At 39.5% G+C, this 15,864-nt stretch overlaps 1 protein-coding gene and 1 long non-coding RNA gene across 3 annotated transcripts in view; both read left to right on the forward strand.

The window, feature by feature from the left end:
- The window catches only part of dapk2b (death associated protein kinase 2b), a 38,919-nt gene extending 31,018 nt beyond the window's left edge, over nt 1-7,901 (forward strand). The window contains exons 8-12 of one of the 2 annotated variants that reach the window (XM_088996223.1): nt 142-294; nt 478-523; nt 5,581-5,670; nt 5,757-5,837; nt 6,903-7,901. In XM_088996223.1, coding sequence (XP_088852349.1) covers nt 142-294; nt 478-523; nt 5,581-5,670; nt 5,757-5,837; nt 6,903-6,983 — 451 coding nt within the window. In that variant the 3' untranslated portion in view covers nt 6,984-7,901. Of the gene's footprint in view, nt 1-141; nt 295-477; nt 524-2,779; nt 5,239-5,580; nt 5,671-5,756; nt 5,838-6,902 lie in introns of those variants that run through there. The other variant, XM_088996222.1, reaches the window with a different exon arrangement.
- A 1,402-nt stretch (nt 7,902-9,303) lies between these two features.
- On the forward strand, nt 9,304-15,351 carry LOC148897784 (uncharacterized). The gene is made up of 3 exons (XR_016114909.1): nt 9,304-9,478; nt 9,706-9,801; nt 15,062-15,351. It is a non-coding gene; the product is annotated as an uncharacterized LOC148897784 (long non-coding RNA).
- Nucleotides 15,352-15,864: the final 513 nt, after the last annotated feature.

Here is a 15,864-nt window from a genome sequence, read left to right on the forward strand (position 1 = left end):
GATAAGAGGCTATATTTTCCTGTTGAGTCGTTTTGTAACTTGAAAAATTCAAATGAAGAGACGTTCGTAAGTAGAGGTACCACTGTAACAGAAAGAAAAATGATCAATGACATTCTCACTGGCCCTATTTTATTTTTCCAGTTTGAGCGGTGCATCGCCTTTCCTCGGTGACACAAAGCAGGAAACGTTAGGGAACATATCCGCCATGAGCTACGAGTTTGACGAGGAGTTCTTCAGTAACACGAGTGAGCTGGCAAAGAGCTTCATCAGACAGTTGCTGGTGAAAGACACAAGGTGCAACAATGGCCCCTCTCACAATCCAATACTTGTCCGTATTGTTTTACGTGTGTTTTCCCATTGCATTATACCTCCAGGAATTGAAACAGAATCTATTTGGTTAAGCCAAGCGTGATCATGAGTGTGTTTGCATCCCTTGTGCTCAAGGGTATTTACTCAGCTGCATTTTCATCATTTTAGGAAACGAATGAGCATAAAGGATGCACTCAACCATCCATGGATTAAGGTACTGTATATATATATGTGTGTGTGTGTGTGTGTGTGTGTGTGTGTGTGTGTGTGTGTGTGTGTGTGTGTGTGTGTGTGTGTGTGTGTGTGTGCGTGCGTGTGCGTGTGTGTGTGTGTATGCGTGTGCGTGCGTGTGTATGTGTGTGTGTGTGTGTATGTGTGTGTGTGTGTGTGTGTGTGTGTGCACGTGCATGCTTAGTTTATATTATGTTGTAGCATGTGTTTGTGAAGTAGCATGTGGTTTGAATGATATTAGGGCTACAAAGGCATCCATAGACATAAGGGGACCACTCTATTAGGCACATTTGCCCAATGTAATGAGATGCAATGTAAAAGATATCTCAATAACTTGAATCTGCCTATTGAGGTGCTCGACAGGTCACAAACTTCTACCAAACAATTGTGGTGTAAAGAAAACTCAGAAACTTATAAATGAAATTACAACAAAAAAGTGCAAACATACATTTTTCAACTTTTCCGGTTTTGTGCAGCCTGAAAATATGCACACAACAGTTTTTTTGATCTGTCACTCTTTTTAGTTGTACCAATAAAATGGCCAGTAAAAATAATAATAATAATAATAATAATACAGTAAAGTCTCGTTATATCGATATCGGATATATCGATAGTCCCGGTTATATCGATACTATTTCTATGCACGCACGGAGAAAATTACATGCAAACAGGGTCGGATATATCGATAGTCCCGGTTATATCGATATTTTTTCGGACTCCCTTGAATATCGATATAACGAGACTTTACTGTAATAATAATAATAATAATAATAATAATAATAATAATAATAATAATAATAATAATAATAATAATAATAATGCATTACATTACATTTTAAACACCTTTCAAAGCTTTCAAGGACACTTTACAGTCACAGACAAGTATAGGTACTATAATAAAAAAATACAATCACAAATAGAATGCAAGAAATAAAATACAATTATAAACAGAAACAACAGAGAGAGCTGATGTTAAATGTTTTTCCTTACCACCTGCCTGTTTTTAATGACAATTTTGTACAAAAACATCATGAATGTTACCAAAAAAATGATCTCAACTCCGAACCACCATAAAAGGGCTGAAAATGTCTTGAGCTACAGTGAGTGGCTTTGCTAAAAAAATATATAAAGTAAAATAAACACAGGGAAAAATAAATGCAACAGAGCCACAATATAATAGCGTATTTTCTGGTGTATAAGACGCATTTAGCAAATGGTGAGTATAGTTTTTGCTTTTTTGAATGTTGCTGTGCCAATGACCATTTTTGTGTTTGGGAGCCTTTTACTGAGCGAGTTGCTTTTTCTGGAGCCACAAAGGGACATATGTCTTCTTGTGCCGGTCCCAAGCCCGGATAAATACAGAGGGTTGTGTCAGGAAGGGCATCCGACGTAAAAGCTTGGCCAAAACAGACATGCGGATCAAACCTCTCAAGATGGAGGATACTGATTTGCTGTGGCGACCCCTTGAAGGGAAAAGCCGAAAGGAAAAGAAGAAGGACCAGGTGTCCAGCCAATAATGCCATACAGTTCACGTACGCTACGCAGCCAATCGGAGCAGAACGGCGCGAATGTGTCCTGCCCGTACGCGCCGTTCATGTGTGGCCACAGCGTACACATCTGATGTTGCTCACAGTGGTCCTCAGTGTGCTCAGGGAGCTTGTGTGTCTGCTCAGACACATGAAAAATTAGAGGGAACATTGCCCAAAAGCCTTGATTTTCTTCAAAAGATGTCCCTGCGCCTTATACGCCGACACGCCTTATACAGTATGTGAAGTAATATTTAGCCACAAGAGATCTCATAACGACTTTCAGTAGCCACCTACTCAATTTCCTACAGTAGAAGTTGTGCATAACCCCAGCCTATACTGTAGATTAACTGTTGATATATTTATATATTATGTGATGAAAACGTTTTTTCATTCCTTGGATGTGCGCCTTATATGTGAAAAAAGTTTCAAAATACACCATTCACTGGGGGTGAATATACTCCGATGCGCCTTATACAATGGAAAATAAGGTAGTTGAATAGTGTACACAGAGGATGCTTAATATGTTCCAAATCTGTTTTCCAAAGTGCATGTTATTGCTGTTCTTTGCTGTGCAAATGCGTGTAAAGCTGTAGGGTCACACACTAATCCTACAGAACCACATCTACCGGGGAATCGCCACTGCGTGTGTTGTGGTGCTCCAACTTTGAGGCAACCTCTGACTCGGTGTTCCTCCATCCTTGTGTCTGAAGTCCTTTGGGCCTACGACGGAGAGCCCCGCCCCAGAGGCTGAACGGGAAGCTGAGCAGCTGAAAACCAAGCGTTTCAAGGAATACAACAACCAGTCCCACTCAAGCATGATCTCCAACAACACCTACGCCAGCTTTGAACGATTCACACGAGTGGTGGAGGACCTCGGTCTGATGGAGACTGAAGTGACACAGGTGGCGGGTGTCCACCATACCTTGCAACGTGACCTGGAAGCATTGCTTGCCATTTACGACGACAAAAAAGCTTGTTACAAAGAGCAGACCGAAAGCACCAGGAAGCAACTCTCCCAAGTCCGCTTTGAGTATCGCAAAGTGGAAGCTGCCAGTAGGCTTCTGCGGGAAGACCTGATGTGCGTTGGCACCACTTTGGAAAGCATCGGTGGGAAGTACCAGCAGAGGCAGAGCCAACTTGAAACGCTGAAGCATGAGTTGAACTCTGACCTGCAGTGGCTGCAGGAGGTCATGCATTCTCTGGAACCACCGGGGGTTAACGGCAGTGGTCTGCATGCAACCCTGAAGGAGCAGCTGCAACAAGGAAAGCCATATCAGAGGGACCAAAACCCCCTAGCCGAGACAAATGAATGAGAAAAGAGACCTTTTATTTCAATTATTTTTATTTATAAATGCAACAGAGTATAAACTGCAAAACCAGGGCTGGCACAAAAACATGGAATTTTCATGAAAAAAGGGAGTTTCATCAAATTGAATAGGTTTGTTCTACTTATAGCAAGGGTGTTAAAGTCATTTTTTTCCCGCGGGCCACATTGTAGTTATAATTACCTCTCGCGTTATGAATTTGGGGAAGCCATTAGAATGTTTAATCCCCGCCACATATTACATATAGAGCCCCCAACAATAACTAGTTTTCAAATCTGAAGTCAAGAACAATGACTGTTATTATGGTTTACATCCAAAATATGAAATGTTGGTTAGGATTTTAGCAAACATCATGGAATTTCACAAGTTTGATTTGGTTTCGCGGGCCGAAAAAAATGATGTGGTGGCCCAGAATTGGCCCCCGGGCCTTGACTGTGACTTACAGAGTCCTTGAATGGAATTGCCCCTGTGATACGTATCAAGTCGTTTTACATTGGAAAGATTCACATAGCTGTGCAAAGCCCACCCACCGTAAAGCGAAAATAAATGTCTTTTGATTTGAACTGCCCCAGAAAAGAGATTTGTTGACAACGCTGTCAAATTAAATGATTAACAAGTGGCGTTAGCTAACAGGCTAACTGATAGCTAGCCAATAGCTAGCCCAAGAGCTAATAACCTTCCCTCTTTAGCAAAACACAACGCTGATATACTTTCAGAGGTACACTTACAGTTATCTGAACAAGCATCCATTAATTTTAGTCAATAAATAAGCATTTTAAGTCAATGTGAATTACACTCAATTGAATTTGATAGCTTCTAGGTGCTCATGACCACAGTAGAGTGACAGGAACTCACCAGCGTAAACTGCGCACAACAATGGTTTGCATATTATTTTTAATATCGTGTTGTGTTAAAGCTGTTCTGAGTTGAGTTAAAAATACAGAGTCACCACTGTACTATTACAGCCTATAGCTAGCTATCTAGATAGCCAGACAGGCTAACAGACAGCAAACAGATAGCTAATCGATAGCTAATAAATAGCAAATACATAGCAAATAGATAGCTATCTAGGTAGCCAGCTAGATAGCCAGCTAGATAGCTGAATAGCTTGATAAACAAAAATAAGTCAAGAGATGGAAAAAAAGAGAATAAAGTCAAAAGAAAAAAAATGAAATACACCCTTCATTGGGGATGCGCCTTTTACAACGGATAATGCGGTAATCACAATTTGACTTTTTTTTTTTAAGGAAATGCCGTGACTTTGGATGGCCCGTGTTTATTGGAGAACATTGGTGTCATTCCCCAGAACATTTCTTATTTTTCTTAGCTTGGAGATGTTTTACGCAAGCCTGATTTGGTTAGAATTTTGGCAAGTAGAAGCAATGACTGTTGTCTTATTAATTATTGATGGCTTCAATGTGTTCAAAAGCCAGTCTTTTCAACTGAATGCCTTAGAATCACGTTGAATTTATATCTCATTCCATTTAATGATTGAGTACTGTGTGTTTGTAACACGGCATGCACATGCCACGGTGTATATCTGGTTTTTTTTCACCCTCATTTTGAAAGTGCACTTTTTAATTTATATGTCATTTATTTATTTATTTATTTATTTATTTATTTATTCATTTATTTATTTATTCATTTTATTGAAACATTATTTACTTCTTGGCTATATTTTGGGAAAACTCTCAAAATAATGAAAACAAACTGTATCAAATCTCAAGTGCAACGCTTGAAAGCTACTCCTGTTTTCATGTTCTCTTGACAGAGAGGAACAATTTTCACTTTTTGACTTCCATCCATTGCATTTAAATTCCTGAATTAAATATATTTAAAAAGTAGTATGTTTTCATTGTACGTTTGTCCATGTATTAATTAGGTTTGAAATTTTTCAGGAATAGCAGTTACACCAGCGGACAGTTTATCATCAGAATCAGAATCAGAAAACCTTTATTCGTCCCACAATGGGGAAATTTGCAGTCCACAGCAGCAATTGAAAGAGGATGGGGTGGAGGCTGAAAGGATAGAAAAACAAGATATTCTGAGCATAACAAAATAAAACTGTCAACTGTCTACTGTGCAAATGTTAATGTGCAAAACCGTTTCATAAAAAACTGTACATAGTGCAAGTATCAATCATGTTATCATATTTGTTTTAATGTTGTCATTACTTTCCTACACAGCCTCACAATACCAGGCAAGCTATGGTCAAGAGGTTGTCAGTCGTCAACTTAGAGAACTTTAAGAGGCAGTACGCCAGGCGCAGGTGGAAGGTAAAACTTGAGACCACACCCGATTAGCATCCGTCAGGAAAATTATTAATTGTTCCATTTCATTTTTTTTCTTTTCGTTTTTACAGCTTTCATTCCGGATCGTGGCTCTCTGCAACCACTTAACACGAATCATGAAGAAAGGCCACAAACTGACGGTGGAGGATGGGGTATGAATTACAGTGATACCTCGGTTTACGAAGCGCTTGGCTTTCGAATTGTTCGGTTTACGAACGTTACATTTATGAAAATTTCACCTTGGCATACAAACTTTTTTTTCGTACACGGAGCCGCCTCAATGAGTGATGTGTCGTTCGCGAACTGGCCTGTTCTTCTAACAACAAAATGGCTGCCGACTATTTTTTTGTCCTCTATTCCCCGCCGCCAGTCTTCGGTTAAAGCCACGTGATTGGTCAAGAACGCAGCCGTGAGGGGTAGTGGTTTAAACAATAAAGAGGCAGGCAGACGACAGTGAGAGAGTTTCAACTTTGGTAGTTCAAAGGCAGAGTGTAGACTGCAAGGTTAAAATATCCCATCAATCAGGCTCCAAAAACACAACACAACGCACAAGCCATCTGTACACTTGATGCAAAAAGCTATCAACCCAGCTAAACAGAACACAATTGATGAGGAACTAGATACAATTATCACAGAGAAAACACCAACAAGGGATCATTCTTCAAGATGGTGAAAGAAGGTTATGTTCCTCATCAAGTGTTTAATCAGAATCAGAATCAGAAAACCTTTATTCGTCCCACAATGGGGAAATTTGCAGTCCACAGCAGCAATTTGAAAGAGGATGGGGAGGAGGGGGGTGAAAATGCTGATGAAACCGGCCACTCCATTCCATCAAGCCATCAACGACCATCACCATCACCAAAACAACGTTATTATACATTACAGTTGATTTCTTTAATTATATTACCACAGCACATTTATTGTACATAAAATAAGGTATATTTTGTGTAGTTTTAAGGCTTAGAAAATTAGAAAGGAGAAAATTGTGTTTTATGGGGACCTGGGAACGGATTAGTCTCATTTTAATGGTTTCCTATGGGAAATTAATTTTGGGATACACACTTTTCTCCTCAAACACTCTGTCTGGGAACCAATTAAGTTTGTAAGCCAAGCTATCACTGGACTTTATTGGACTTTTCAAAACATATATAATTCTTGCATTTAAACACTTTTTTTTAATTCGGGCACGTGTTAACTATAGTGTATGTTTCTGTCAGAGGGATTGTGAAAGCGACCAGGAAGACATTGAAATTCTAAAGAGGCGACCGAGGACCAGAAAGAGAAGCAGCACTTCCTGAAAGAAGCATCTTAAAACAAGTCCGTCATCAATGTTGCTGTTGTGAGATATTCAATACATACACATACACACACGCAGCAGCTGTTCCTCTTCATCAAGAACAAGCTTACATATTTGAACGGCTGCTCTGGAATGCTTTTTCATTTCTGCCACTGAGCTCCCCTACATTATCTACTGGCATGTTACACAGCATTTTTAATTACAGATTTTATTTTTCTTGCCACAGTAGAATTATTGTTAACAGGAATTGATGAGACAGTGTTGCTTCATATCTTTGTCACTGATGTAAGACAGCTTCCGCTAATGACGTGCAGTCTTAAAATCCTTCAGCTGCCAAGTGTTAAGACTGAGATTGTCCGCTGCAGAGAGATTGGTCCCAATTGTGGTTCCATTTGAAAGGCGCTTAGAAATCAAATGTATTATGATTATTATTATGAATACTTTAATGAACAAGGAGCCATTTTCGCTACACTTATCAAATATGGGTTCAGAAAAGACCTTAAGTGCCTCATTGTGATGCAATGAAATTACAAGTTTCTTCATATTTAGGAAGTACATAATGAGTTTTTTTAAGTTAAACATTTCTAGTTGCAATTAATTTACAATATTTTGCACAGTTTTGTTCTGTAGATTTTTATTTTGTGTCATAATGTCGAATATCAGTAAGCAATTGTGATGAAGATTCTAATTTTTATTCATGCGATAAGTATGTATAGATAAAACATACATTATGTGTTATAGTGTTTACATTGCAAACTCCTCATGCAATTCTTTTGTTCATGAAAAATGCCAACGTATTTATAGTGTACATATGAACATCAACCAAACGTCTTAACACAAACTTACCCATTTGCTTCCTTTACTTCTATGTTCTGTTGATTGAAAATGTGTTAAATAAACTTCTAAGAATTGCTGTAAATGCATGTGATTTCATTATTTTTCTTCTGGACATGACATTCTATTTGTAGTTTGTCACATTTGCGACAGACAAAGCCAAGCCGTGACCAGTACTTGCTCTTACAAAGGTCATGTTGTTTGGGTGCAGTCACTCTGAAAGAAAATGCAGCCAACTTTGGAGCTGATCTGAATGAATGTCTGGCAGCAGTACAAAGTAGACCAGTCCCACAAGCACGTCAGCCGAGAAGGCAGGAGACGTGAAGGGACCCGAGCTGACATTCTTGATCACATTTGTACAAGATACGACGTCATTCTTAAACATGTGGTACTTTCTCTTAAAATGTTACAACTATATCAACAGCCTTGTTGTTTTGTCTTAATACAAACAATAAGGTCTCTTCTCTCAATCTATCTATCAAGTGTCAAGTGTGGAGTTTGAACAGCTAAGTAAAAAGTCAAACTATCTGCCAATTTCTGAAAATGTGTCTGTGAGTGATCAACACCACATGTTAAGCAATGGCTGTACTACAACATTATCATGCAGAGTCAACCACTTCCCGCATAGTTGTGGTGCCCTTGCGATTAAATGAATGTCCAAAAAGGTAAGCAAAGCTGCATCTCTTTTTGTTGGATGAACAAATTAACACGAGCAAACTGCATGAACCTCTGATATATGTCACAGATTTGATTGTTTGGTGAGGTTAATAGAATGGTAGCCGAGGTGGTACAGTGTTTCCAATAGAACCTCTGCCTTGCAAGGTTGATCACCTTGTCAGCTCTAACATGACCCATGTCATCATGCAGGTGTTTAAGCACCGTCGACTTCAGCTTACTAGGGAGAACGAGCTGATCTGTGTTTGGTAATATGGCCATTTGTTGATTTTTTTTAAATTCATTGTTGTATTTCAGGCAATGCTCAATACAAACAAGACAACCAAAACATAATAAGCAATCAAAATTAAAACTATTTCCAGAAAAAAAGTGGGAAGAACCAAACTATGGCTACATAGGAACAGTGCAGCATTTGAACTGCTGCCCTTTGACGAAAAAATATTTTATTATCTTTATTGATACTTTTTTTAAGCAAACCCCCTCACAGTGTATTTTATAGTCGTTCGTTTTTAACCATTGTTTTAAAAGGAAAGTCACGTTTATTTTCAATATTGCAGTCGTATATTATCACATGTTGCCTGCCCAATCTTTATAAATAGAGCTTTGAGTCATTGAGGTACTTTAAGATGTGTATTTCCTTTAAAGTTATTATTATTAACAACAACAATAATAATAATAATAATAATAATAATAATAATAATAATAATAATAATAATAATAATAATAATAATAATAATAATAATAATCGAACTCGACCTTTACGTCAGAAAGGCAAACAATTATGGCGGAGGTAGGGGAAGAGAACAAATTGGCTTGGATCAGGAAGTGGGGAACCTGACTAAGGAGACACACATAAATTAGGAAAGGTGTGGAAGGGAATTATTCCATGAAATAAGATTAAAATTGTATTATCCAGGAAAAAAATATAGAAGCGTATAACTTCGGTTGTAGGTTTGACCTATCGGGGGGGAACGTCTTTAGCATCAAGTGAGTATAGCTGTTTCACCATCAAGCTAAAGTACTTTGCCAATTCACTTGACTTATTTTTAACACTTTAACTATAACGACAGTGTTTTTAAAACGCTGATTTAAATTTACATGTTCGTCTGGGGCGTTTGCCAGCTAGCATGTATGATTAATATACTGTATCGTTGTATTGTACCGTAGAAACGCGAGTCAATGTTTCTGAAAACGGCTAATGTTTTTTTCCGTAGTGTACGTTCCTCATTCACATTTGGAAACAACTGACATTTTGAAGATGATGTGTTTGCTTTGCCTGTGGAACAAACACACAAGGGACAATAACACAGGTATGTTGACTTTGCACATGTTTTGAGTCGTGTCTGTATTTTCCCCCATGCTTAAGCTATAGATTACTCATTTAAATGCCCTATTTGTTGAAGCTCCACCCTTCCATATTGTCGTGAATTGATGTGACAATTTTTATTCTTGTTTGTTTTTGTTTTCAAATTGATTCTTTTTCAGAACTGTTGAATGAATACTTTTCCCTTACACTGTTTCACTTGAGGTTTCATGGTGACATAATGGTCTAAAAGGGCCTCTTGTGTGACGTTTTCAAGACCTTCCCTTGCTCTTCGGTTAAATTAAAATTCTTACATGATCCATAAGTGTGAACTTTGATGTAAATAGTTGTTTGCCCATTCGTTGACCTGCAATGACTAGTGGCCAGTGCATTGGAAATTCACTGCTTTTTCAATAAATGTTTGCGCAGCTACAATTCACAAGCTAACACTGCCAAATAAATGCCCCTTCAAGGCCTTGTTAACAAAGTGGCAGTGATGGTCATGTACTTACTGGAATGAGGTGAGATAAGAGAAAGCATTTGGGCTCAGCTCATATATGTGACTGTGCGGTCAGTCTATGTATTCAGTCTATCTCTAGGTTGGTGACTGCAAATATTTAAACCGTGCCTCACTGATACACGAGACGGCGACTTGCGAAGTGACGGGCCTTCCAGGATATGGCTCATGTAGCAGTCCTTGCACATGGTATGCTGGGATCAATGCTTTGATTTAACCTCAATAGCTTTTTGGGATGAGGGGATTCCAGAGGCTTTGAGGCGAGATGATGCACTGCATTCACACGACAAATAAGGCCACACGGTATATGCTGCATATGAAACATCCTAATATGTTTTGTGTATAACATTTAGCAGTGACATGTGCTTGGAGAGGTCATTCGTTGCAACTATAAAGAGGCAACAAACAATACAATACAATACATTTTAATTTATATAGCACTTTAACAACAGCCGAAGCTGTAGCAAAGCGGGTAACCTTGTAATTGTTTGGTTTTGGGGGGAAAAATACACATAAAAACAGCTCTTTGTGTACTGTTCTGTGTTATTAATACAGCACTCTCCTACATTGCCATTGCTGTTCTTAACACTGAGAGTCAATATTGGGCAAAGTTTGCATACTTAGTCATGGTGTTGAGTTCGTTGCACTCAATAGGGTGCATCGGTCGCACCTTTGTTAACGTTTGACTAGACCCCCACCTAGTGGTCATTATGCAGTACAGCAGAAGAATATAAAATATTTTCTGGTGTTGCGTGTACCTCCCCGACTATTTGGCATAGTATGCGTAAAAAAACTGGAACTCTTGTACTGTAAATAGCACAGCTACCGTATGTTGATGTAATACAGCTACATATATCAATATGCTTTTCTTATACTTGCACTATGTAAAGTTTGTATTTTTCCTCTGTCAAATTGCTGCTGTCTACTGCAAATTTATATTATATATTAAAAGCTTTCTGATTCTGATTATTAATTCACAACATGAAAAATGACTAAACTAAACTTTCTAATTTCTAGAATTACAACTCTATGTAAGGAAAAAATGTCACAAAAATGGTACTGACCCCGCATTCTGTTCATGTCCCGAAGCAGTGAATGACCAGGTGTCAACACTTGCGTCAATATGGCGTATATTCCTACAGCACGTACGGTGGATTAACCATAAACACGTTACATGTTACAATCTTTTATCTGCTAAATAGTTTCAGGTGTCAGATGAATATTTCATAAATGCTTGTTTCACCTATCAGGTAACTTCAGTGGTGGGCCATCAGGGCCTGCAAGGTCTTCTCTGCCTCCTTAAAAATATCTGAATCACAGACTAATGTTAATTATATTTTGTCCATTATTTTTTATGAAATAATTCCAAATTGTCTTTCAGCTTCCTTTCATTACGTTTCCCCTTCCAGATGTCTGTTTTCATATTTAAGCATTTAATCAAGAACATTTTTGCCATTATTTGTTACCACGGTCAGAAATTTACCTGGATGCCTTCACAATCAGTTCTGCAGGCCTTGGCGCATAAAAATCAATGTCGATGAAATTGTTGCTTTAACCATTCATAGTTCGAGTTAGGAACCCAAGGCCTGCTCGAAGGCGCTGGAAACGTCAGAGTTTTCGCAAACTATCCAATCATAGTATCACTAGCCACTAGTGATAATAGCATACTGGCCAGAGCTAGCACCCTGTATCTGTAGCGAGCTGCCTAAGCTAATATATTGTTTTGTCGATTTAATAGCGGTTTTGTCAACCCACACTGGCTGAAGGAGGAGAAAAAACGGATTTGTTTGTAGATTTACTATTAAAGACATTTTCCATTTGGACTTTTCAAGAATAGATGGACATCATGAAGAAAGGTTGGACAGCAAATATCACGTGTAGTAAATCGCACCACACTCGCAGCTGTGGATTAATTCAGACGTAGCACTACTGACGGCCTAGAGTTGACATGCACGGCCTGCCGCTGGGTAACTTCTTGTGTATTCCATCTAATAACGGGTACTGCTGCAGTAATATGTCAACATTTCATCCCTCCTCCCCCCTCCTCATCCAACCTTGCGCATCTTATTGTGTCTGAGCAGCTCATCAGTGATGTGACAGCAGAGACCGTGTGCCGCTCTCCAAACCTGTGACGCCATTAATCACGTATGGCAGCCACTCACTTTATCTGTGTGATCATTAGACATACTTTAACGTGATCATCACTCTGTGGAAATGAGCTCCTGGAGGTCATTTCCATTATTCATACCTACACGCGAGCAGGTTGCCGCCCTATTTTTGGGGAATGAAATTTAATGAAGTCAGGCCATATTTAGGTGGCGTGTGCTTAATATGTCACTGTGGTTTCATCGACCTTTTTTTAATCATTTGGTTCTCTGATTAATATGACTTGTGTGATTCAAACTGTGTGTAAATGGTGGCAGGTTTGATTCATGAGGTAATGTTCTCCATGAGTCTGTTGCTGCCATTTGATTGACTGACCTTTGAATTTGGGTTGTCCCATGCAACATTGGCTCCAACACAGTTTCAAAAGCCACAATAACTAACCTTCGAGACAGCTTTTAACCAAGGCCATTATCCGATTAATATGGAAGGTGCGTACTCGCATGTTCCATTTTCAGCCAGTGATTTACATTTAACATTTTTAAAAGGGCTACTCAAGTTCCAACAAGACCGATTTAGGTAAAACATAAAAGCATTTTTTTCCTAACCTCCAGTGTGTACCCGCTCCATTTTTGGACTGGCGACTGTAAATATTTGAGCCACGTCCCAACGAGTCGGCTCCTTTTGTTGCATTGTGACGGAGTGAAATGACATGCCTTCCAGTCAAGCGTGACACTCTGGTCTGATGCAGCTCATTTAACAGGAGCTATGCTGTACTCGCCACCGGGCTTATTACATCAGAAGCTGCTCACGAGTTGCTTGCTGATGAACTTGTGATAAATGACTTATAGTACTCCAAACTTTCTCCCACTCTCTCTCATATACAATACAATGCATATTGATTTATATAGCACTTTAACAACAGCTGAAGCAAAGCACTTAACACAGACAGCTATCATATACAGGAAATAAAACAGTCACAAAGATAGTCAAAAGCACAAAGGAGTAAAACTAAGATCAAATCTGAATCATGTGGAGTCAAATGCCAAAGAGTACAAGTGAGTTTTGAGCCGGGTTTTAAAGATGGGCAGGGAGAGGGCTTGCCAAATGTTCAGTGACAGGTCCTTCCAGTAGTGTACGTTCAGCAGACCTGAGGCGCCAGGAAGGTCTGTAGGGAGGGGGGGGGGGGGGGATGAGCTCAGAGAGGTAAGAATTAGCGAGGACATTTAAAGATTTGAAAACAAATAAGATCTAGAAAAGGACTCGAAAATGTATAGGAAGCCAGTGAAGGGATGCCAGAGTATGACTTGTATGCTCCCTCTTATGAGTACCAGTCAATAGGCAAGCAGGATCAGTCTGGACCAGTCGGAGACGCTTTATGGAAGATTGGTTGGCTCCAAAGTAAAGTGCATTATAGTAATCGAGCCGAGATGTGACAACAGCATGAATTACTGCTTCAAGGTGCTCATAGGAAAGGAAAGGTTTTATTTTAGCCAGCTGCCTAAGATGAAAGAAGCTAAATTTAACAACAGCACCAATTTTTCAGTCAAGTTTTGTCACGATCTGGTTGGCGACCAACGGGTGGCGCTGTCGGCCCCGCCTGCACCTTCACAGGTGTTGGTAGTTCCAATCAGTGGCAGGTAAAAGGACTCCCGACACGACCATTCGTTGTCTGGGAATACTGTGCTCGCCTGTCAGATTTTGTTCCTGCTGACTTTAATTAATACAATGTGTCAAATACACCCTGCTGCTCCTTCCTGCCTGCTTTTTTTGGGATCCACCACCATCACCACCAGGCAAAACGTGACACGTTTAAAGTCACTGGCCAGTTTAAGACCCAAGTTTGAGACTGTTGACTTCAGATAAGGAGCTAAGGGGGCCCAAGTCTACAGGATGAGATGTATACCAAACGGTCTCACTTCTGTCTTCTTTTTATTGAAGTTCAAGAAGTTTTGTGCCATCCGGATTTTGATTTCCTCCAGACAGGATAAAAGTGGCTTTAACGAGAAAGTGTCTTTTTTGCTCAGTAGGACATTGATCTGACAGTCATCTGCATAGCAGTGGAAGGAAATATCATGTTACTAATATCATAGTGAATACTGAGCAGCAGAATGCTCGGCAAGCTGCCTGTATAATTGATCGATGCGCAGCAGAATGAAGACGCAGCTCAGGCGAGCACAGTATTCCCAGAGCAATATCAGTGAGGGACAACACCGATTTACCGCCGTCAATATACGGGGCAAGAAACTTCTTAAATAATAAATAACAAGATTTCTTATTGATCATGTCCACTGGAATCAGTGCTTATCTGATTAACCAATATTGCAGTTAAGATTTGCAAACTTTTGCACACCAGTAAGAAAGAATGTATGGATTTCAAAGGACTGTGTTCCAATTAACCCAAGTGCATTTTTGGTTGTCCTTGATTTTCGGATGTCCTTGAAGAATAAGCCTTAATAAATTGTCTTGATATGCAACTAAAGTCCTTTTAAAGTGACAAAATTTTGTCTGCGTTTTTCTAACACGTCATGGGTCTAAAGCGTTCACCAGCGCGGCCGTATTGCAATGTGCACAATGTGGGATCTGTTCCATTATACCATGAGACAGGTGCCTTTTTTTTGTTGATACAGCTTTTCCTATCATTCAGGACCACATCCTGTCTGTGCGACTGATCCGTGCCAGCTGCCCTTGGATGCATGCTTGTGCGCCAAGATCATTAGCCTCACCCTTAAAGACTGCATCTTGAGCGTCAATGCTGACGCAGTGCAATCTGGGTAACAGACCTGACTGCATCCTGTCAGTCACCTCTTTTATTCAGAGGGGAAAACATAGCTAAGAAACCCTTTTTTTAATTTGTTTTTATGATTGTTTTTTTCTAATTCGATATTCATATTGAAGAAGATATGGTGTGATGTACATAGACGACTTATATTGAAACCCTATGAATCAGCTCACTGTGTGCGCAGCAACATTTGGGATGCAATTTTGAGAGGGCTATTCATCTTAGTTTTACTCCCTGGTGCTGTTCTTCCGCCGAAAATTACTCCGCCAGCCGTGGTGGGGCGGCACACCATGTCTATCCCGAAAAGTAGTGCTTAATCCAAGGTTTAATTCTCATATATTTAACGTTTGTAAACCGAACATTTTGTAATGCAAGGTGTTCGTAAACCGAGGCCCCACTGTATTAGCAACATACGGCACAGACAATACAATACCATATTGATTTATATCGCGCTTTATCAACAAAGCGCTTAAGTGAAGTGAAAGTGAAAAAAAAAGTTTGACCTTTCCGCCAACAGTGCTGTTTCCACATGTGAAATGAAACACTGCCCTCTAGAGGGATTGTGAAGCTGTATAAAGCGTCATGTCCAATTCAGTAGAAATTTATCGTCAAATGTGCTATACATTGGGGCCTTGGCTTACGAATTTAATTGGTTCCCAGACAGAGTG

Source organism: Hippocampus bargibanti, linkage group LG05 (assembly GCF_051943395.1).
Source record: "Hippocampus bargibanti isolate YZ-2025 linkage group LG05, ASM5194339v1, whole genome shotgun sequence".
In the NCBI taxonomy this organism is placed as follows: Eukaryota; Metazoa; Chordata; class Actinopteri; order Syngnathiformes; family Syngnathidae; genus Hippocampus; species Hippocampus bargibanti.